This window comes from Macaca thibetana, chromosome 2 (genome assembly GCF_024542745.1).
Source record: "Macaca thibetana thibetana isolate TM-01 chromosome 2, ASM2454274v1, whole genome shotgun sequence".
NCBI classification, from domain to species: domain Eukaryota; kingdom Metazoa; phylum Chordata; class Mammalia; order Primates; family Cercopithecidae; genus Macaca; species Macaca thibetana.
Genome location: NC_065579.1, coordinates 83,095,902 through 83,119,823, shown reverse-complemented (window position 1 = coordinate 83,119,823; position 23,922 = coordinate 83,095,902). Strand labels below are relative to the sequence as shown.

Sequence of the window (23,922 nt, the reverse complement as noted above, 5' to 3'; positions counted from 1 at the left end):
ACTTAAAATTTTCAAACTCTAAAGCTGCACATTCCATGACTTTATGTAAAAAAAAAAAAAAAAAAAAAAAAAAAAAAGCTACTGCTCAAAAGCAATTTTTTCCATACATAAATTTTAGAATCCCAAATGGACCATTAGAATAAAACACAAACTGCCAAGTTTCCTCTACAAACATTTAAAAAGAATAGTTCCTAAGTCTGTCTGATTATTGCAATCATTTGGGGAGCTTTGAATATGTATGTATATAGATTGCTAGACCAACTCCAACCCCCTGGATCTGGGGTTGGGGATATGACAGGTTGGGAGCCTGCGGTTCTGTAAAGCACATCATGTGATTCTGATGATCAGCCAGGCTTGTGAACCAATGCCCGACAGCATATCTTTTATTCTTCTCATTCCCACCTCCTCAAGGAGATATTCTGGGGAAGCACAAGCTATACCATGAAGCAATATGGAAGCAATATAAATGTGTAACAGAACATTACACAATTATACACTCTATAAATGTATAATTTAGAAGAAATCAATGATAAACATACATAAAACACATATATACAAAAGTCAATAAATAAGGAAAGACAAGGAAACAGATCCTCTCCCTACATATTTTCCCCATGGTTGAAATACTGATAACAGTGAGGAGAGGAGGCTGAGGTGGGAGGATCATTTGAGCCCAGGAGTTCGAGGCTGCAATGAGCTATGATTGCCCAACTGCACTCCAGCCTGGGTAACAGAGGGAGATCCCATTTCTTTAAGATAAAAAAAACGGTGAGGAGAGCATCAACCCTTTGGTGAAAGCAAAAGGAAAAGGAAAAAAAACAAGCAATGGTCTTTGAGTAACTGGGACTTCACGTATCCTATAGCTTGGCTTGAGAGGACATCTACCCATAATCCAGTAGCCTCGGAACAATTAGATCTTACCGAGATAGCTGGCAGTGGATTTGCTTTCTTCCAGTTTGTCTTCATCTAATAACCTTTTTTCTCTCACCAAATTAAAGATGAGAGATAGTAAGCAAAATGTTTATTTTAAAAATCCTGCCAAGTATACTCAACATTCATGTCCCCCCTATTAAGGCAGTTACTACTTATAAGAATAATTACAGATTGAGGTTTCTTCAATGCTGAAGTCATCATGTTCATTCCTAAGTGGGAAGGTGATATGAATTATATAGGGCAAAACAGGAGTTCAGAAGGTTAACATCTAAAGAACTATTCAGTCAAATGTAGGGTGAGTTTTAATGTCTCTGAATAAAAACACTTACACTGCAACATAAGAAACTAGCCTCCCTCCCTGTCTACCACTCAGGCACTTCAGTAGTTTCCTAGAAGATTCTGAAAACGGTGAAGCTCTTTTTTACTCAATTATTCATTTAGAGTGTTTGGCACAACATATGGAGAATGGACATGTGGTAACACAGTATATAAATATAATAAAATTTTGTCAAATGGCATTAATCATGTTTTGTATACTTCTATTAGTCATGCGGCACAAAGAAAAAAAGGATAATGCTTACTTTGCTCTATTATCCATTCCAACAGCAATTACGCTTGTTTGCTCTTGTTCCAAATTATTGAATACAGGGAATTTCATTCATTGCACAACACAGCAATACTGAAACACAGTTTCTTATTTATATATAAATACACAAAAAATAAGAATAGGCCGGGCGCGGTGGCTCAAGCCTGTAATCCCAGCACTTTGGGAGGCCGAGACGGGCGGATCACAAGGTCAGGAGATCGAGACCATCCTGGCTAACACGGCGAAACCCCGTCTCTACTAAAAACACAAAAAATTAGCCGGGCGAGGTGGCGGCGCCTGTGGTCCCAGCTACTCGGGAGGCTGAGGCAGGAGAATGGCGGGAACCCGGGAGGCGGAGCTTGCAGTGAGCTGAGATCTGGCCACTGCACTCCAGCCTGGGCGACAGAGCGAGACTCCGTCTCAAAAAAAAAAAAAAATAAAAAAAAAAATAAGAATAAGGAAGAAATTACAATCGCTAATTCTCAATTCTTACAAATCATTTTGCAGGGGGTTCCTTTCTTCAGACTTTCCACATTTTACTGGCTATGTCAGTAACTAAACTAAATAACAGCAAAAGTTATTGACAAAGACAAATGATAAAACAGAAGATTATGCTTTCTCCAACCAAGGAAAGAGTTTTGTATTAGGCAATACAATCACAAAATTCCTACCTCAAAGATTTGTTCAAAATTCTGAAATTCCTGTAATCTTGCCTGAAATCCTTCAGCAAGTGCTCCACCTGTAATGTACAGGCAAAGATTTAAAAACCTAGTATATAGCAAGATATATTTTCTGGTAGGCTACTGATTTTATAATTTTATATATATATATATATAAATAGTCCATTATATATATATACACACATATAAATATATATATATATTTTCCACCCCCCCCCCACCCGAGACGGAGTCTTGCTCTGTTGCCCAGAGCTGGAGTGCAATGGCGCAATGTTGGCTCACTGCAATCTCCGCCTCCTGGGTTCAAGCAATTTTCCAGCCTCAGCCTCCCCAGTAGCTGGGATTACAGGCGCACGCCACTATGCTGGACTAATTTTTGTATTTTTAGTAGAGACGGGGTTTCACCATGTTGGCCAGGCTGGTCTCGAACTCCTGACCTCATGATCCGCCCATCCCAGCCTTCCAAAGTGCTGGGATTACAGGCGTGAGCCACTGCACCCGACCAATTTTAAATATTTTTATATTTAAAAAGGAAATCTATAACTAATGCATACCGCTTTCTGGCATCCCCTGTGCTTTTTGCTTTCTAGCACTAAGAACTTCCTTTGCTGAAACAAAGAAGATACGATTCTGTGCTTCTAAAGCATTTACAACTTTGAGCTCCTCCACCAAGAAATGCAGGCATCTTTCCATGTGCTGTCTGCGTACCTACAGAGAAAAGGGTATTAAAAGAATTCTAATAGTTTAAACAAATATAATAACCAATGACTACAGGCCAATACTTTTATTTACAGTGATATAACAAAAGTTACCATATAACTAATGAATTCAAAAAATTCTAATAAATGAAGTTTGATACTTAATGACAGAAAATCTTTCTCTTAACGATTCTGTCTTTTGAACATTTATTTAAAATTCTGCTGGGCACAGTGGCTCACGCCTGTAATCCCAGCACTTTGGGAGGCTGAGGCGGGCAGATCACAAGGTCAGGAGTTTGAGACCAGCCTGGCCAACATGGTGAAACTCCGTCTCTACTAAAAACACAAAAATTAGCGGGGTGTGGTGGCAGGCGCCTGTAATCCCAGCTACTGGGCAGGCTGAGGCAGGAGAATCGCTTGAGGCCGGGAGGTGGAGGTTGCAGTGAGCCAAGATCGTGCCCCTGTACTCCAGTCTGGGTAACAAAGCAAGACTCCATCTCAAAAACCAAAACAAAACAAACAAACCCTGCTAAGGTTGGGGCGAATGCATTAACCAGGCATTAGAATTGCAATGCTGGGTTCAAGATTACCACTTGGGCACACTGAGGTGAAGATTACGGGTTAGAAGTTAGGATTTAGTACTAGTCTTCAGCATTATGGCTATGATAAGGGTTCTCTATATTAAGACTTGCAAAAATAAATCTAAATAGGAATGCTGAAATATTTGAGGAAAAATAATTTATGAGTGATACTTCCTAATTCTCCAATGATTATGTGAGCCCCAATCTGAAAGAACATGGCTGTAACACAACAGTTAATGACAGGAGGATATAAAACATGATGTTACGCAAAATTCCAATGGTGGAAAAATGAAAGCAAATAATTTAACATGTGAACAGTGATGGGATAGTTTAAGTTATTTTTATCTTGTCCTCTACATATAATAATTTCATACTACCATTAAAATCAGAAATCGTCTCAAGCAAATTAAATAAATATTATTTATAGTCCAAATTCCAGATACTTTAATCTTTTTAAGTTTCTACAATTGGTGTGACAAAAATGCCAAAAAAAAAAAAGTTGAGGATGCAAATCTTATGAAACTCAATCTACTGGCAAGAGTACAAATTGACACCAAGCACTTTGGAGAACTCTGGTGCTATGTTTACTAAAATCTAACATATTCTTAACTTGTAATCTAGCAATTTTACCTCTAGGTACATATACCCATGGTTTACTGACCTCTGCATTACTGACATTTTGGATTGGCCAATGTTTGTTTGGGGGCCCGTTCTGTGTCAGGGCATGTGTAACAGCATCTCTAACCTCTACTCATTAGATGCCATTAGCACAAAACCCCAGTTGTGACAAAAAAAAAAAAAAAATCTTCAGATGCTGCCAAATATCCCATGGGGGTCAAAACTGTCCAACCTCCACATTGAAAACTACCTAACAAGAATGCATATATATGCACACCAGAAAGACATATACAAGCATATGCACAGTAGCATTCATAATTAAATATAGTAAATTAACCCAAATGCCCATCGCCGTGAATAAGTCAACTGTAGTATAGTCACAGATGGAATACTATACAGCAATGAGAATGCAATACAACTATGCTATGCACAATATGGACACATATGACAAACATGTTAAACGAAAAAAACGATGCAAAAGCAGATATTATATGATTCTGTTATATAAAGTTGAACAGGCAGAAAAATTAATTTAGGGGGTCAAAAGTCATGATAAATGGGTAATTTCTCTTTGGTAAGGAGGACAGAATGGAAGTTGGAAGGAGGGAGGTAAGCGAGAGGTGCTGGGGTGTTCAGAATGGTCTGCTTTTTGATCTGGATTTTGACACAGGTGTGTTAAATTTGTAAAATTTGGCCAGGCATTTTGGCTCACACCTGTCATGCCAGCACTTTAGGAAGCCAAATTGGAAGGATCACTTATGATTTATGTACTTTTCTGTTATGTACATTTCAATAAAAACTTAAACAAAAAAGAAGTTTCAAGCTTTGAAATAACTAGATAGTATAACACAATTTTCCCTCAAAGTAACTTCATACCTCGGTCTTTATCACATACCTACTTCAGGTTTTCTCTAACTATATTCTTTTCATGGAATAGCTCTTATAATTTTCTATTATATAAGCTATATTGTTTTCTCAAATAACAATATATGTGACTGTACTTCAAAACCTACAAAAAATAAATAAAATAACTTACGTCTTCCATATATTCCGGCTCTGATGCAGAGGCATCCCAACGATTATTGAGAATGAAAATATTAGGCTTGGAAAGCCGCTCATTCACTTTGTGAAAAAAATGTTTTTCCTGAAAAAAAAAAAAAAAAACTCACAGTACATTCACTGTAATTTACATTTATAATTGAAATTTTATTTTAATGAGAAAGTCTGAACCATTTAGACAACATTAACACCACTGACAAAGGATCCCAAAGCACTCTATGAGCATTAAACTTTCAAAGATGAAAAAAACTGATGAATAACAATTTTTAAAAATCATGTTATAGTTTTGAATATTAGATTATCTCAACTCTGGAAAGTTTATTTCAGATGAGTCTGGCTCCAGACATTTGGATAATCTTCTAAGTCTGACAGCAGCTTAAAGTGTACACAGGTAAGGTGAAACCTAGAGTATATTCAGGTGAAGCTGGAAACAGCTAACAATACTGAAAATATAAAAAGCCTTGCCCGATAAATGGCAGAAAGGAGGAGTGGTTTATATTTTATTCAAGAGACTTAAGCATCCTAAAATTTCTGGCACTCATTCTCCCTGAGACTGGCAAATAACCATAAGCTAGAGTCATCAAGCCCTATATTGCTAGAGAAATCCAGGGAACTACACACTATAGAAAGACTAGAAACAGCCCTTCTGGTTCTATGAAAACACAAACCCCTTCATTCATGCCTGTTTTTAGAAGTTCTTTCTAATCCATGATTTGGATTTCTCTTTTCAGAATGAAAACAGACACTGCTTCATTCCCTACCACCGAAACACAATAATATGATTAAATCCTACCGTATTCATTAGTGTAGATTCAGAGTTTGCGACCAAAACGAAGACATCAGCATCCAGGCAAAACTTATCAATCCAGCTATCCAGCTCTGTAGTAACATCTGTGCCTGGACTAATGAGAGTGAAATAAAAATTGTATTATGTTTCTTAAAAAGAAAATTTGGGTTACAGAATTTTTTCAGCTTTTATGTATAATTTGAAGTCTAAAAAACAGGATTTCCACTGTCATCTATAAGAAGCCTAGGAAATTTTAACCCAGTGATCTTTCACAAAGCAAATAACATGCTCAATATTTCAATCTTTTTAATCTTTATGCTTTAGATGGCTGAAATATAAAACTAGGCTAATGGATACTAAACAAGGGTTAAAGCAGCTATATCCAGTAAGGCTCAGAGAAGATTTAAGCCCTTATAAACACAAATAAAAACATATAAATTTAATATACCAACTACACTAGGACCTGCAGTGAAGAATTTGCCAACTACAAATCTTTGTAAAAAATTTAAAAAATTTTTCATTTTAAATGTTTGTGGGTACATATTAAGTATACATATTTATGAGGTATATGAAGTATTTTGATGGAAGCATACAATGTGTAATAATCACATAGGGGCTGAGCGCAGTGGCATATTCATGTAATCCTAGCATTTTGGGATTCCAAGGCATGAGTGCTTGAGTCCAGGACATTGACACCAGCCTGAGCAACATGACAAAACCCTGACTCCACAAAAAAAAAAAACAAACCACAAAAAATTAGCCAGGCTTGGTGGCATGCCCCTGTAGCCCCTGCTACTCTGGAGGCTGAGGTGGGAGGATTGCTTAAGCCTGGGAAGCGGTGGTTGCAGTAAGCCATGATTCCATCACTGCACTCCAGACTGGGCAACACAGCAAGACCCTGCCTCCAAAAAAAAAAAAAAATCACATCATGGTAAATGAGGTATCTGTCAACTCAAGCATTTATTCTTCGTATTACAAATAATCCAATTATATTATTTTAGTTATTTTTAAATGTACAATTAAATTGTTATTCAGCCAGGTATGGCAGCTCACACCTATAATTTCAGCACTTTGGGAGGCTGAGATGGGAGGATTGCTTGAGACCAGGAGTTTGAGACCAGCTTGGCCAACATGGTGAATTCCCACCTCTACCAAAAAATACAAAAATTAGCCAGGCATAGTGGCTACTCGGGAGGCTGAGGCACAAGAATGGCTTGAACCTGGGAGGCGGAGGTTGCAGTGAGCCAACACTGTGCCACTGTACTCAAGCTTAGGTGATAGAGCGAGACTCTATCTCAAAAAAATAGTAATAAAAATCAATTATTATTCACTATAGTTACCCATTTTAGTACCAAATACTAGATCTCTTTCATTTTTTCTTGTATCTATCCAACTGTCAATCTTAACTGACTGGGTCATAGATACAACCTGGTTATGAAATAAAGCTAAATTAGTTAACATTGTATTTAAACCAAATATTTTGGTGTCATGAACATCTTCTCTCTCTTCTGTTTCTATGGATTACTTGAAACACTCATTTCCACTTAAAAGGAAAATTCATTATCAAAAACAAAATGGAGCCAGGTGAGGTGGCTGGTGTGTGTCTGTAATCCCAGCTACCCAGGAGACTGAGGTGGGAGAATTGCTTGTGCCCAGCAGGTGAAGGTTGCAGTGAGCCAAGATCATGGCACTATGGCACTGCACTCCAGCCAAAAAAAGTGGCCATCCTTAAAATTTCTTGAAATGGAATAAGACTGATGAACTGGTACTTTTCTGTAACTTATAAAATAAAACCAATACCTTATCTCTTCCTTAATCTAGCTAATGAGAACAAAGTGGCAACTGAATGTTTTAATTTTTTATACCACATGCTAAAGTAAGCAGTATTATACTATTAAATAAACTTCCAGAGAAAATGCAATCCACATGTAATTTTACCTGTCTACTAACACCAGGTCATCTCTCAAGAGGGCACATTTTGCTTTTGGCCAAAACACATGTACAAGACAGCCAGCTTTCAAATCTTTGTCCATGTGAAGGGCATGGGCCAGTTGATTAACTGTCTAAAGCAGGAGGAAAAGAAAAAAATAAACTCCACTTGTAATAAAATTCAATAAAAATTAACAACATTGTAGTACATTTATTTTAGCCAAATAGGTGTATAAAAACTCTGAAATAAAACCTTCTGAGCAATCTTGAGAACCTGAATTTTTAAATTTCCAAGTACGAAAAAAAATGGTTCCCTCAAAAAGAACTCCAGCAACAGAATTCTAAGCAACTCCTGATACTGATACTGGTTTTGTGAAGTATATAAGTTATGGAGTCTTCATTCTTTTTGCCTACTTGTATTTTCTGACTACTGAAATAAATGTGTATCACTTTGTCATATGGAAGAAATGTCATTATTAAAATAGGTTAAAATTAAATAGCTTTTAACACCCCCTAGAAAGGAATGAAATCATGTCTTCTGCAGGAACATGGATGGAGCCACAGGCCATTATCCTAGGTCAATCAACGCAGAAACAGAAAACCAAATACTGCCATCTTCTCGCTTAAAAGTGAGAGCTAGGCCAGGAGCAGTGGTTCATGCCAGTAATCCCAGCACTTTGGGAGGCCGAGGTGGGTGGATCACCTGAGGTCAGGAGTTTGAGACCAGCCTGGACAACCTCGTGAAACCCTGTCTCTACTAAAAATACAAAAATTAGCCGGGCGTGGTGGCGTGTGCCTACAATTTCAGCTACTCGAGAGGCGGAGACAGGAGAATTGCTTGAACCCAGGAGGTAGAGGTTGCAGTGAGCTGAGATCACACAACAGAGTGAGACTCTGTCTCAAAACAAACAAACAAACAAACAAAAAAGTGAGAGCTAAACATCTGGGTACACACAGAAATAAACATGGGAACAATAACACTGGGAACTACTACAGGGGTAAAGGTGGAAGGTGACAAGAGCTGAAAAACTACTGAATGCTACATTCACTATTTGGGTGACAGGTTCAGTTGAAGGCCAGTCTTATGCATCACACAATATATCCACATAATAAACCTGTACACATAGGCTGGGCGCAGTGGCTCAAGCCTGTAATCCCAGCACTTTGGGAGGCCGAGAGGGGCAGATCACGAGGTCAGGAGATCGAGACCATCCTGGCTAACATGGTGAAACCCCGTCTCTACTAAAAAATACAAAAAACTAGCCGGACGAGGTGGCAGCGCCTGTAGTCCCAGCTACTCGGGAGGCTGAGGCAGGAGAATGGCATAAACCCGGGAGGCGGAGCTTGCAGTGAGCTGAGATCTGGCCACTGCACTCCAGCCTGGGCGACAGAGCGAGACTCCGTCTCAAAAAATAAATAAATAAATAAATAAATAAAAATAAACCTGTACACGTAACCCCCAAATCTAAAATGACAAGGAGAAAAAGAGTGTGAAGAGGACTGGAAGAGCACAGATCAGGAAAATGAGAGATGATTTCTTTAGAGTAACACAGCATACTTTGAGGCTCTAAAGTCATGAGACGTTTGAATTTTGATTTGCTAAAAATCTTAATTACAAAATAATAGTGATTCCTTCATTTATATGAATTAAAAGCTTGATTAGTATTTTCTTTTCTTTTTGAGACAGTGTCTTGCTCCATTTCCTAGGCTGAATGATCACAGCTCACTACAGCCTCAGCCTCCCAGATTCAACCAATCCTCCCACCTCAGCCATTCGGGTAGCTGAGACTACAGGTATGCGCCACCATGCTTGGCTAATTTTTGTATTTTCTGTAGAGATGGGGTCTCACTATATTGCTGAGGCTGGTCTCAAGCAATCCGACCACCTCAAGTGCTAGGATTGCAAGCGTGAGCCACTGCGCCCAGCCTTGAATAGTATTTTCATAAACATCATCTCACTTTTCTAATAACTAATCTGAAGGGTATGCTTATTCTAAAACTTACAGATTGAGTCACCTGATTTACATCAAAGAGCAAATTCACAGAGCAAGAACTATCCATGACTTTACCAAGAAATGAAATAGCATGGATCTTCAAGCACTGAACTTTTTTGTTTGTGGAAGAGATCCTTAGACTCAAGACAAAGTGACCGCAATAAGAAACAGTGCCTTAACTAACTGCTTTCAGTCCAGAGTCAACATCTTGCATTCTAATTTGTTTTTCCTTTTATTCTTTTTTTGGCTGCAGGAGTCTAGTGGCACTAAATTGAGAAATTTATGAAAGGCAGGGAATTGCCATTGGCTCTCATCTGACAAAGTTAAAATCTTTATTCATGAATATACTTACTACATACTCCTGAGGTAAGACAGTTTCTAAAAACACAGACACATATCAAAAACAGATTCCAGGGCCCAATTTCTTAAGCAATTCTGTTTTAAAAAGACAAATCTGAGGCCAGGCATGGTGGCACATGCCAGTAACCACAGCACTTTGGGAGGCCAAGGTGGGACAAATTTGAGATTAAACAGTAATGATACACTTCAATAATGTCAGTCTCGGTCAGGCGTGGCAGCTCACGCCTGTAATCCCAGCACTTTGGGAAGCCAAGGCAGGTGGATCACCTGAGGTCAGGAGTTCAAGACCAGCCTGGGCAACATGGTGAAACCCTGTCTCTACTGAAAATACAAAAATTAGCCAGGTATGGTGGCGCATGCCTGTAATCCCAGCTACTTGGGAGGCTGAGGCAGGATAATTGCTTGAGCCTGGGAGGCAGAAGTTGCTAGCTGAGATTGTGCCATTGCACTCCAGCCTGGGCAACAGAGCAAGACCCCGTCTAAAAACAAATAAATAAATAAAATAATGTTAGTCTCAGTGTAAGGGGAGATTTAAAAAACCTGTAATTCTAATATACCTTTAAATTAAGGACAGGTTTTATTCTTCCACTAATTTAGCTATGAAGTAAAAAAAAAATTTAGAGTACTTAAAATATTTAGTGATGGCTTTCAAAGTTACAAATATTAAGTTCTTCCTATAATCCTAGCACTTTGCGAGACTGAGGCGGATGGATCACCCGATGTCAGGAGTTCGAGACCAGCCTGGCCAACATGGTGAAACCCCCATCTCTATCAAAAAAAAAAAAAAAAAAAAAAAAGGACAAAAATTAGCTGGGCATGGTGGCATGCACCTGTAATCCTAGCTACTTGGGAGGTTGAGGCAGGAGAATCATTTGAACCTGGGAGGCAGAGGTTGCAATGAGCCAAGATTGCACCATTGCACTCTATCCTGGGCGACAGAGCAAGACTCACTCTCAAAAAAAAAAAAAGAAAGAAATATTAACAGTTCTTTTTATAAGATGTCAGCAATGCAGACATCTATAAAAATGTTATTAAAGAATAAGTTAAGGACATTGTTTCAGGTATATTATGCTGCTAAAGGTTAAAGATCATACCTTCACACTTTTTTTTTCATCTGATCCTTCTGTCATAAGATAGGCTTTATCTCCATCAGTTCCTTCAACACTTAGGAAGCAATTGGTTATATGGCCAATCCCACTAGGGAGAACTTTATCCCACAGCATTGCATTGATAACAGAGCTCTTCCCACTGCTTGTCCTAAAGAATATACAAAATCATGAAAAACAAAACATAACAGTAAAAAAATTAGTTCTTTCACTGGGTCTAATATCAACTTTTTTAAAATCCAAATTTTGTTAAGATTTCTTAAGACTGCATTTTTACAAAAAAACTGACCACTTGGCTTACACAAATATCAGCAATGTACATTTCAGAAAAAATAAAGTGTAAGAAAACAAATCCGACCTTTCTCATAGTATTATCCTCAACTTTTCTTTCTTGCTTTTTGTGGCAATTTGAAATCACAGGTCAAAATTCTGTAACACTACTATCACAAGATGGGGTCTAATATCCCATCTCCTTAAATCTGGGCTGGTTTGTGACTGCTTCAACAAATAATGCACATCAGAAGTGACACTGGGTGGCTAGGTGCAGTGGCTCACGCCTGTAATCCTGGCACTTTGGGAAGCCAAGGTGGGTGCATCACTTGAGGTCAGGAGTTTGAGACCAGCCTGACCAACATGGTGAAACTCCATCTCTACAAAAAATTAGCCAGGTGTGGGGGGTGGGGGTGGGGGCACCTGTAATCCCAGCTACTCAGGAGCCTGAGGCAGGAGAATCACTTGAACCCAGGAGGTGGAGGTTGCAGTGAGCCAAGATCGTGCCACTGCACTCCAGCCTGGGTGACAGAGCCAGACTGCGTCTCAAAATAAAAAAAAAATAAAAAAAAGGAGTGACACTGGGTGACTTCCAAGACTAGGTCATAAAAGACAATGCAGCTTCTTCTATCTTGTTCCCTGGAATATATGCACTTGGAGCCTTGCCATGTAAAAAGTCCACTTACCCCGAGTCTGCTGTGCTACAAGGAAGTCAAGCTAAATGGAGAGCTCTGGGTAGTGCTCTACTGAACAGTCCTAGTCTTTGAATCATTCCAGCCCAGGTCCCAGACGTGTAACTGAAGATTTAAGATTATTTCAACCCTCAGTTTTTGAGCCACCCCAATCTTCACATCTTCTCAGTTAAGGCTCCAGAGTCCATGGAACAAAGATAAGACACCCCCGCTGTGCCCCATCTGTATTCCTGACTCACAGAATCAGTGAACATAATAAAATGGCTGTTAAGTTGCTAAGTTTTGGGTAATCTGTTATGCAGTCATAGGATAAAGAACACTTTTGATGGCTCTGAAATGCAAAGAACAACCCATACTCACTTCAGGAACTTGCTTTCCATTAAGTCAACCCAAGTCCCAGATACCACTGGGAGCCTTTTGGTTCACTGCAAAAGCATCCTATCTTTTTGGCATATGTTTTACCTCTTTTCTTTAGCAGAAGAGGGAAAGAACTTTTCTTATGTTATGGATATCATTCCCAACTCCCTTCCCAGGGAAGCTGCTTACCTTCATTAGCTCAATATTGGCTTCCATTGCCACTATACCACATCCTGCAAGGATGCCTAGGACCTCTCTTAAAATATATCTTTCCGGACATTTCATGAAGCCTTGCAGTGATCCTCAAGGGTAGTTCTGAAACCATCTCCATGGGGTTAACAAGAATTACATGCCGAGTTCTGGACAGAAATATGGCTATAGCTCATTATTAATCAGGCTGCACTTTGGCCCACTTCCTTGTTGCTAAATGTCACGTAACACCAGATACTGACCATTTGCACCTCCTTCTTCCTATAGACAGGATCTCTGACATTAGAATCATAACACTTTTAAGGATAGTTTAAGATGTTTTCAGGCCCCCAAATCCAGCAACCAGTTTGAAAACCCCCCGCCAGAAAGGAATGGGATGGATCAGCATGTGAATACAGCCTAGCTGTATTATCTCCCTCTACCATGACTTCACTCTGCAAGCTCCAACCAATCAATGATCTCTATACTTTGGGCACTCCAAAAACCTTAAAAACCCTAACCTCAAATTCCTTGGGGAGATGGATTGAGGTTCCCTCCCATCTCCTCATTTGGTGACCCTACGATTAAATCTCTTCTCTGCTGCAACCTGGTGTCTCAGCATATCAACTTGCTGCATGCACTGGGTGATGAACCTACTATGGTTACAGTTTGGGTCCCCCCACCCCATATAAGAATCATCTGGGGAGCCCATTAATGATGCAGATCCCTCAAACGAACTGTGAACCTAAAGAATCAAAACTCTGGGGATGCTCTCAGATGATTCTTATGCATACTAAAGTGTGAGACACGCTGTCATCCTGCCTCCCAAAGCAAACAAAAAAAAACAACTGTGGAAAAAGAAACTTTTTATCCTCTACTATCAAAATCAACACAGAACACTTCTTAACTAGATGTATGGGGATTTTTCCACATGCATGAAGCAGTTCTCCAGCAGACACCAACTGGGTGTCCTACCATTCAATTCATTTCTACCTCCTCCCACCTTGGGTTCAATGTCAGAATAGCTCACAGAACTCAGGGAAGCACTATACTTACATTTACTGGTTTATTATAAAGGATATTATAAGTGACACAGATGAGATGCCTGAGCACTCATGCCCTCTCAGCATGCCACTCTCCCAGGATAACCATGAGTTTAGTTACCTGGAAGTCCAATCTTATTCAAGAGTTTTCATAAAGCTTAATTTTCAGCCTGTCCTCCCCCACCCTTCCTGGAAATGGGTTGGTGGGAAGGAAAGTTCCAATCCTCTAATCCCCTGATCACTTAAACTTTCAGGTGACTGGTCACCCTCTGAGGTTATCTAGGCACCGCCCCACCCTAAACCACTTATTAGCATAAATTCAGGTGTCATCAAAAAGGGCTCATTATGAAAACAAGATACTCCAATCACTCAGGAAATTCCTATGGTTTTAGAAGCTCTGTGACAAGAATGGGACAAAGATCAAATATATTTCTTTTTATACCATACCAATGCTTTCTAATTTTCCTTTTACCTGGCTGGCATTTCTTTTTCTTGTTTGAGATGGAGTCTCCCTCTGTGGCCCAGGCTGGAGTGCAGTGGCACGATCTCAGCTCACTGCAATCTCTGCCTCCTGGGTTCAAGTGATTCTCCTGCCACGGTCTCCCAAGTAGCCGGGATTACAGGAGTGTACCACCACACCCAGTTATTTTTCTACTTTTGGTAGAGACAGGGTTTCGCCATGTTGGCCAGGCTGGTCTCAAACTCCTGACCTCAGGTGATCCACCTGCCTCGGCCTCCCAAAGTGTTGGGATTACAGGCGTGAGCCACCATGCCTGGCCCCTGGCTGGCATTTCCATGGATAGTCCCTCTTCCTCTCCCCAGTGTTTTTCATTACACACTCTCCCTGGATCATCTCATCAACTCCTGTGATTTCAATCACCAACATAAGCCAATAATAATTCCTAAATTTCCTGGAATTCTCCCTAGTCCAAGTCTCATATTTCCAACTGCCTTTTTGGTAACTACACTTGAATATATATAGTTGTATTAAACACACACAATTTATGGCCTATACTACTTGTCAGAGGTGTTTGAACCAGAGCAACTCCATCTTGAATAGGGGCTGAGTAAAATGAGGGTGAGACCTACTGGGCTGCATTCCCAGTAGGTTAGGCATTTTAAGTCACAGAACGAGATAGGAGGTTGGCACAATATACAGGTCACAAAGACCTTGCTGATAAAAGAAGTGACCAAATCCCACCAAAACCAAGATGGCGATGAAAGTGACCTCTGGTCGTCCTCACTACTCATTGTAATATATATATAATATGTATATAATATACATTAAACTAAGTATAATACATTAGCATGCTAAAAGACTCTCCCACCAGTGCCGTAACAGTTTAGATGCCATGGCAACATCCAGAATGGATGGCTATATGGGCTAAAAAGGGGAGGTACTGGCCGGACATGGTGGCTCACACCTGTAATCCCAGCACTTTGGGAGGCCGAGGTGGGTGGATGGCCTGAGGTCAGGAGTTCGAGACCAGGCTGGCCAACACGGTGAAACCCATCTCTACCAATAATACAAAAATTAGCTGGGCGTGGTGGCACACTCCTGTAAACCTAGCTACTAGTAGGGAGGCTGAGGCAGGAGAATCGCTTGAACCTGAGAGACAGAGGTTGCAGCGAGTCAAGATCATGCCATTGCGCTCCAGCCTGGGTGACAAGAGCGAAACTATCTCCCAAAAAAAGAAAAAGAGGGGGACAGGTACCAACTTTCAGTTCTGGGAATTGCCACCCCTTACCTGGAAAACTCATGAATAATCCACCCTTTGTTTGGCATACAATGAAGAAATAACCATAAAAATAGCAAAGCAGCAGCTCTTGGGGCTGATCTGCCTATGCAGCAGCCATTCTTTATTCCTTTACTTTCTTAATAAACTTACTTTCACTTTATGGACCCACCCGGAATTCTTTCTTGCACAAGGTCCAAGAACCCTCTCTTGGGGTTAGGATCAGGACCCCTTTCTGGTAACAATACTATAACTGCCTCCTACCTCCTGTTCTCATTTAATTCATTCTCCCCATTATATCTAAGGTTATAATTGTAACATCCAATCCTCTCATGACTATTTTCCAAAATAAAAGAATGCAGAACTCCTTAGCATGATATATTAATATAAGGTCTTTTACAATCTTTTGCTTACAAAGTCTCTTCTTTTGCTAGTTTCATAACGCCTTAAATTCAACTACTTGAGTTCTCCAAACACACTGCGGTCTCTCTCCCCCTTTCTATTTATGGCTTTCTGCAAGAAATGAGCTTTTGGACCTTTTTCACATCCAAAGCTATACCTATTTCTCATTCTCGGTAGGACAGTTGAGTCATCACCTTCCCAGGAGGCTCTTCCTTCCTACTCCACCCTAATCTGAAGTAGGATCTTTTTAAATGGAGCTGTCTCATGCCAGACTCTGTGTAAGGCCCTGAGAATACGGTCAAATGGGAGAAGCAGAAAATAAAAACATAAAATAAGAGCATTGTGAAAAGTGTTGAAAGACATTAACAGGGTGCTTTAACAGAAAATAACTGAGAAGGAATAATTTAGATAGACTGGTCAGAGAAGGTATCCAAGGTAGTAACATTTAAGATGAAATATGAAGAATAAGAAGGCATCAGATATAGATAGAACAAGGAAAGGAGAGTTGTACGCATAGGGAATTGCAAGGGCAAAAGCCCTAACATGGGAAATAGCTTAGAAGGCCAACGAAGTCAGTTTAGTAAATAAATGCCTCTGTTGGTACACAGCACATGATAGCTGAATGACCAATTATGGAGCTACTTATTTGTCTTTGCATATAAGCTGTGGCAGAGATCACCCTATCACTCTGGATAGTGACACCAACGTAATGGTGCCTCCTACTCTCCCTCTGGGAATGATGGAGTTGAAAATTCTGGAAGACATACCTGATCACTGCCCTTTTCTTCCCCCCATAATCCTTACAATCTGTGAACCTGATAATTGTCAACCTTAAGAAAGATACTGAAGAAAATCACCTCTAAATTAGCCAGGCACAGTGGCTCACACCTGTAATCCCAGCACTTTGGGAGGCCGAGGAGAGTGGTTCACTTGAGGTCAGGAGTTCGAGACCAGCCTGGCCAACATGGTGAAACCCCATCTCTAATAAAAATATAAAAATTAGGCCAGGGCCAGGCACAGTGGCTCACGCCTGTAATCCTAGCACTTTGGGAGGCTGAGGTGGGTGGATAGCCTGAGCTCAGGAGTTCGAGACCAGCCTGGGCAACATGGTAAAACCCCATCTCTACTAAAATACAAAAAAAAAAATTAGCCAGGCGTGGTAGTATGAGCCCGTAGTCCTAGCTACTTGGGAGGCTGAGGCAGGAGAACTGCTTGAACCCAGGAGGCAGAGGTTGCAGTGAGCCGAGATGGTGCCACTGCACTCCAACCTGGCAAGAGTGAGACTCTGCCTCAAAAAAAAAAAAAAAAAAAAAAAAAAAATTAGGCCAGATGCAGTGGCTCACGCCTGCAATTCCAACACTTTGTGAGGCCAAGGCGGGTGGATCACCTAAGGTCAGGAGTTCAAGACTAGCCTGGCCAACACAGTGAAACCCTATCTCTACTAAAAATACAAAAATTAGCCAGGTATGGTGGCGCACGCCTGTAATCCCAGCTACTCGGGAGGTTGAGGCAGAAGAATCGCTTGAACCCGGGATGTGGAGGCTGCAGCGAGCCAAGATTGTGCCACTGCACTCCAGCCTGGGCGACAGAGCGAGACTCCATGTCAGAAAAAAAAAAAAAAAAATGCTGAGTTTACTTGGGAATCAAAAATAAGGATTACAATCTGGAATGCATGGAATGGCATACCAGTGCATTCAGTGAGGGTAAGAGGAGTTTTTCTAATCAGCAAAAAGAGATTTACATAAGCTGCCTAGAAGCAGAGTTCTTTGGTTCCAGAGGTTCAATGCCAGCTATTGTCAGTTCATTGGTGGAGATGCCATTACTGGACAAGAACTCTCCTGAGAACATTTTATCTAAATTAATGCAGTCCTAAAGTATGTTTATTGATAAGTCTTATCAAAGCAGGAGATTTGAAAGAATTTCTAGAAAGTCCTTGGAAATAGTTATCTCAGACACGTACGCAAGAGCCTCTTTCCTTCTAGGCCTCTCTAGGTCTGACAAAAATTATTTCGTCCTAGCTTCTGAAACTTTCACATAATCAAGTAAACTTAAAAGAGTAAATCACAAATTATGCTTATCATTTATCTGTATTTCCATTCTTAAAACTGGCTAAGAGCCAATTCTTAGAGATGAGAATCATGAAAAGGTAAAAATATGACTGACTTTCATAAAGCTTCATTTTATACCAGGAGGTAAAATGTACAAATTCTTTCACATGCTAACAGCTTTAATGTTCAACACAGGCAGAAACTTGTGGGGTTGGGGGAGGATGGGAGAAATATTACTTGCTGAAACATCAGACACAAAGCTGATTTCTGGAAACTAACCTTAGAAGTAATAATAAATAATTACCTGCCAAAAAACGCCACCTTCATGTGTCTCCGAGACAGCACCTCACCAATGATGGAAAGCTTGTCTTTATATCCCTGCATTTCTACCAGATCATTCTCAGTGGCTATTCGATCAAGTTCTGGATTCTTGTATGTTGCTGTGAAATTGAAATGGCGTCAGAAAAGTGATATAAATGAATATTAAGTTAGTTATACAATGGAATACCTAAGATTGTATGTATTTTGGCTTTATGTTAACATGCCACCCACAGCATCTGAATGTTTGGTAAAAGGTGCGTACTCCGTGGCAATGGGTCATAAGAATCCCGCCCGAAAGAATTTCAAGAATATTAAATGTTGCAAGGGCACAGTCAAAAGCGTACTTCTAGGTCTCAAACATACAAGCTACCCCTGAGACAAGACTACATTTCTAAACAGAGAAACTAGAACCTAACACTGACCTATTATTGTTCCAACCTGACAGGATGGATCTTCAGATCTTGAACTCAGAAGGGGGAGCCACATACTGAGAAAAAAGTGAGGTTTAATAGGAGCCCCTCAGAAATTAAGATGTGGTTCAAGGTCTCCAAGCTAGGAAAGACCCTGCTACTTTACCACGTTCTATCTGCTTCCCTCAGGGATGAGGTGAAACAGCTCATTTAACAGAGAAGAAAGCGAATTACAGGTTGTGTCCCGTCTACAGCCATACCACCCTGAATGTACTCGATCTCATCAGATTGTATCCCAGTCTCACTCTCATCAGGTTTAGGGTTTAACTGCACATCCCAGCCCTCACCTCTCCTCTATAGCTGGAGGTAGTTAAAAAAGCCTGGGTTTGAAAGTAGAAAAATATTTCAATTTTGTTTATAATTCAGGAATAGGAGATAACCTGATGTTTACATTCTTATCACCTCTTTTTGAAGGTAAAGACATGAAGATTCATGTGGGCATGGGGGCTCACGCCTATAATCCTAGCACTTTGGGAGGCCGAAGTAGGCAGATCACTTGAAGTAAGGAGTTCGTGACCAGTCTGGCCAAAATGGTAAAACACCATCTCTACTAAAAATACAAAAATTAGCTAGAAATCACTTGAATCTGGTAGGCGGAGGTTGCAGTGAGCCAAGATCATGCCACTGCACGCCAACCTGGGCAACAGAGCGAGACATCGTCTCAAAAAGCAAAAACAAAAAAAAGATTCATCTGGCTATCTGAATGATCCTAATTAGAGACAAACACTGCCACTGAAAACATACCCAGTGCACATCCAATTAAGCTTCTCATATCTCACCATACTTTTTTTTTTTTTTTTTTTTTTTTTTTTTGAGACGGAGTCTCGCTCTGTCACCCAGGCTGGAGTGCTGTGGCCGGATCTCAGCTCACTGCAAGCTCCGCCTCCCGGGTTCACGCCATTCTCCTGCCTCAGCCTCCTGAGTAGCTGGGACTACAGGCGCCCGCCACCTCACCCGGCTAGTTTTTTTGTATTTTTTAGTAGAGACAGGGTTTCACCGTGTTAGCCAGGATGGTCTCGATCTCCTGACCTCGTGATCCGCCCTTCTCGGCCTCCCAAAGTGCTGGGATTACAGGCTTGAGCCACCGCGCCTGGCCTCACCATACTTTTTTAATGCATTAATAAAATATATGCAATTTGGTGAATAATGGACAGACTTGCTTAAGTATCATTACATTTATTTTTGCTTTTCATTTTATTTTTGCTCTTGTATGTTTTTCCTGATTTATTTGCTTTGTCTCCTTTTTGCAACATTTTTACTGAGGTTCTAAAACCTTTAAAACTGAATTCAGATTCTAAAGCTGCCATTTCACTAGTGCCTAGCATAATGCACGATCTATAACACGCACAATACACATTTAACTTCATTTTCACTTCCTATTAATTTTTTTAGAAAATAAAATATTTTTCAAAAGTCAACTGTGCCAGCTCAAATTATTTCCTAATTGGAAACAAAGATTCTATACTACTATTTTTTTTTTCTCATTCAGCATTCAATTGTGTCAAGTCTGGTGCTAGGAATACAATGAGTCCTAGGCTCCTGCCCTAAAGGAGCTCAAAATCTGGTAAGAGAGGGTTGCGAGAGACATGAAAAAAAAAAAGTTTGATTCTACCAATCTATCAAAGGTTTCCAGCGTTGCTGGAAAATTTTATAGAATCCCTCCCTTTCCATTGTACAGTTGAGAGGTACATAATCTTTGTTTTTTTTTTGTTTTTTTTTTTTTTGAGACGGAGTCTTGCTCTGTCACCCAGGCTGGAGTGCAGTGGCCAGATCTCAGCTCACTGCAAGCTCCGCCTCCCGGGTTTATGCCATTCTCCTGCCTCAGCCTCCCGAGTAGCTGGGACTACGGGCGCCCGCCACCTCGCCCGGCTAGTTTTTTGTATTTTTTAATGGAGACGGGGTTTCACCATGTTAGCCCATGTTGGGATGGTCTCGATCTCCTGACCTCGTGATCCGCCCGTCTCGGCCTCCCAAAGTGCTGGGATTACAGGCTTGAGCCACCGCGCCCGGCCTTTTTTTTTGAGATGGAGTCTCACTCTGTCGCCCAGGCTGAGTGCAGTGCACAACCTCGGTTCACTGCAACCTCTGCCTCCCAGGTTCAAACGATTCTCCCTCCTCCAGCCTCCTGAGTAGCTAGGATTACAGGCTTCCACCACCATGCCGAGCTAATTTTTGTATTTTTAGTAAAGACAGGGTTTCACCATGTTGCTCAGGCTGGTCTTGAACTCCTAACCTCAGGTAATCCACCCATCTTGGCCTCCCAAAGTGCTGGGATTACAGGTGTGAGCCAGGGTGCCTGGCTGAGAGGTACATAATCTTAAGAACCAGCAAAAAATTTCAACAGTCATCTTCAAAGAAGTATTCCCGGCCAGGCACGGTGGCTCACACCTGTAATCCCAGCACTTTGGGAGGCCGACGTGGGAGGATCACGAGGTCAGAAGTTTGAGACCAGCCTGGCCAACATGGTGAAACGCCATCTCTACTAAAAATACAAAAATTGGCCGGGCGCGGTGGCTCAAGCCTGTAATCCCAGCACTTTGGGAGGCCGAGACGGGCGGATCACGAGGTCAGGAGTTCGAGACCATCCTGGCTAACACGGTGAAACCCCGTCTCTACTAAAAAAAAAAAAATACAAAAAACTAGCCGGGCGAGGTGGCGGGCACCTGTAGTCCCGGCTACTCGGGAGGCTGAGGCAGGAGAATGGCGTAAAAACCCAGGAGGCAGAGCTTGCAGTGAGCTGAGATCCGGCCACTGCACTCCAGCCTGGGCGACACAGCGAGACTCCGTCTCAAAAAAAAAAAAAAATACAAAAATTAGCTGGGCATGGTGGCACGTGCCTGTAGTCCCATTTAGTCTGGAGGCTGAGGGAGAAGAATCGCTTGAACCCAGGAGGTGGAGGCTGCAATGAACCGAGATCCCAGCACTGCACTCCAGCCTGGGCAAGAAAGCAAGACTTTGTCTCAAAAAAAAAAAAAAAAAAGTACTCCCTAGTAAGACATTCCTCATCACCATTGTTTCAACAGTTATGAAACGCCTTTTGCCCCTTTCCACTGCAACTCAGCCTCATTTAAGAGAATGAGATATGCCTGAGGTCTTGGTTTAACCGCTAAGTTGGGGAGGAGACAAGTATAATGGTTAAATGTGGACTGCCTGATTTTTTGTCTGGGCATTTATTAGCTGTGTGACCTTGGGCAAGCTGTTTAACTTTTCTTTGATTTAGTTTCTTCATCTTTAAAATGAAAGATGGTGGTGATGAAAATTAAATGAACTATTAATATAGCTATTTCATCACCTAGTGGTGATAAAAATTAAATGAGCTATTAATATACTAAAGTTGTTATTAATACCATTTAATTTTCCCCTTCTGGAGAGTAGAAATGGGTTTTACTCGTTATGGTACTTCTCATAGTATACAGTACAATGCCCTATATGTGTTCAATAACTAATGTTGAAAGAATACGCACTTTTATGTATTTTCAACAGTAATTACTTTAAGAACTTAAGAAGAACTAACCTTCAACAAAATGTGATCCTTCAGTAACAAACTCCAGTAACTGGTCAAAGATTGCAGTAATAGCCTTCTTAGCCAGCACAAAGTGCTTCAGTGGAGAAACAGTTTCCGCCATTATGCTACTAGGGGGAGATAAAGTTAGAAAAGCACAAACTAAAGTGGATGATAGACATGTAAACTGATGACACACCAGTGACAGTCATCAACTCCCCAATGAGATAAATTATGCTGGCAAAACGTTTTTAGGTAATTCTTTTTTGGGAGTGTTCTAGTCAGACAATTAGAGATGACTTTTGAATGATATTTCACTAAAATAAGTGAAATCTATTAGCCAAAATTTTGGTTGCAATTTCGACTCAATTTCCCGTTGGTGAAGATGAAACTAATTGTGACTAAGTTTGTCACTGCATGTGACTATAAAGTACATCAGGGAATAGGGTTAGTGAAAGGAAGCCAAGTTCACAAACAATAACGAAGTTATTAAGTTTCTCAACCTGAAGCTCTAGGTGAGTGGGGGTGGATATGCAGAGTGAGGAAATAAAATTCTAAGATCACAACGTGAGGCTGACATTTAGAAAGACGGAGTTCATCACTACAAATGAGAAGGTAAGGCTTAAAGAGGGCATTAACGCTTCCAGCCAAAGTATCAGAAACTTCAAGGAATATGAGTCTCAGAAAGCATAGGTGGTTTCTCAAGAAAAAGACACCAAAGACAAACAATCACGGCCTAATCCTGGTGTGCACATGGAAAGGAACACTGGCCATAAAGAAGGCGGATCCTTCCAGAGAGTCCAGAAATGACCGCGCGAAGGAGCTGCGTGGGAAAAGCCGGGTGGGGGCAACACCCCGGTCCGGCCGGTGTGAACACCTGCCTTAGTAAAAGCCTCCCGCCTTCTCACACCGGGCGCAGTGGTCGGGGCCAGAGCCCACCCCAGCCCCACGCGCGCCCGTCCAGGTCCGGATCCCCCACTCCCACCCCCGAGCTCGGCCTCGTGGGCTTCGTGGGCTCGACTCGGCCGCCAGCCCCGCTCGCCTGACGGTTCGCTCTCTCCTTTCCCACAGGACCGCGGCGGGCGGCGCCTCGTCACAGAACGCTGCATGCACGACTCCCGCCCCCCTGTCCCCAGTCGCTCGAAGGTCACTCCGAGCGTCGCAAACGTGCTAGCTGTCGAGGCAGCCGGCACTCACTGTCTCCGCTCCAACTATCACCCGGCAACAGCAACTCGGCCACTGATCCCAAACTGCCTCATCTTCCCGAGAAGTTAAAGGCGGAGAGGAGGCAGGGGGAGTGGCAAAGGGCGGCCACTTCCGGCCTCTTGCCTCCTCTGTTCTGTTTGGTTCCGTGGCCGGAAGCGCATCTATGCCAGGCGCCATTTTCCTTAAGGGCAGAAGGCAAGGTTTGTTGTGGGCAGGGACTGCTACCAGGAGAGTGGTTTTCCGTTCCCCTTTCCAACTTCTCACCCTCCCTTCTCCCCTCAAAGTGTCCAAGTCTCTGCCCAGCCTAGGCTTAGCTAGCTTCCAATGATGGCAGTGGCTGACGCCTGTAATCCCG

General features: G+C 41.5%; 1 protein-coding gene across 3 annotated transcripts in view; it reads right to left on the bottom strand.

The window, feature by feature from the left end:
• The window catches only part of MFN1 (mitofusin 1), a 44,767-nt gene extending 21,094 nt beyond the window's left edge, over positions 1 to 23,673 (bottom strand). Inside the window, exons 1-9 of one of the 3 annotated variants that reach the window (XM_050778310.1) lie at positions 23,559 to 23,673; positions 22,374 to 22,492; positions 18,373 to 18,508; positions 11,320 to 11,482; positions 7,881 to 8,005; positions 5,949 to 6,057; positions 5,133 to 5,240; positions 2,754 to 2,907; positions 2,191 to 2,258 (exon numbers count right to left, since the gene is read on the bottom strand). In XM_050778310.1, coding sequence (XP_050634267.1) covers positions 2,191 to 2,258; positions 2,754 to 2,907; positions 5,133 to 5,240; positions 5,949 to 6,057; positions 7,881 to 8,005; positions 11,320 to 11,482; positions 18,373 to 18,508; positions 22,374 to 22,485 — 975 coding nt within the window. In that variant the 5' untranslated portion in view covers positions 22,486 to 22,492; positions 23,559 to 23,673. The remainder of the gene's footprint in view (positions 1 to 2,190; positions 2,259 to 2,753; positions 2,908 to 5,132; positions 5,241 to 5,948; positions 6,058 to 7,880; positions 8,006 to 11,319; positions 11,483 to 18,372; positions 18,509 to 22,373; positions 22,493 to 23,558) is intronic. The other 2 variants (XM_050778311.1, XM_050778312.1) reach the window with 2 other exon arrangements.
• Between the last annotated feature and the right edge of the window lie 249 nt (positions 23,674 to 23,922).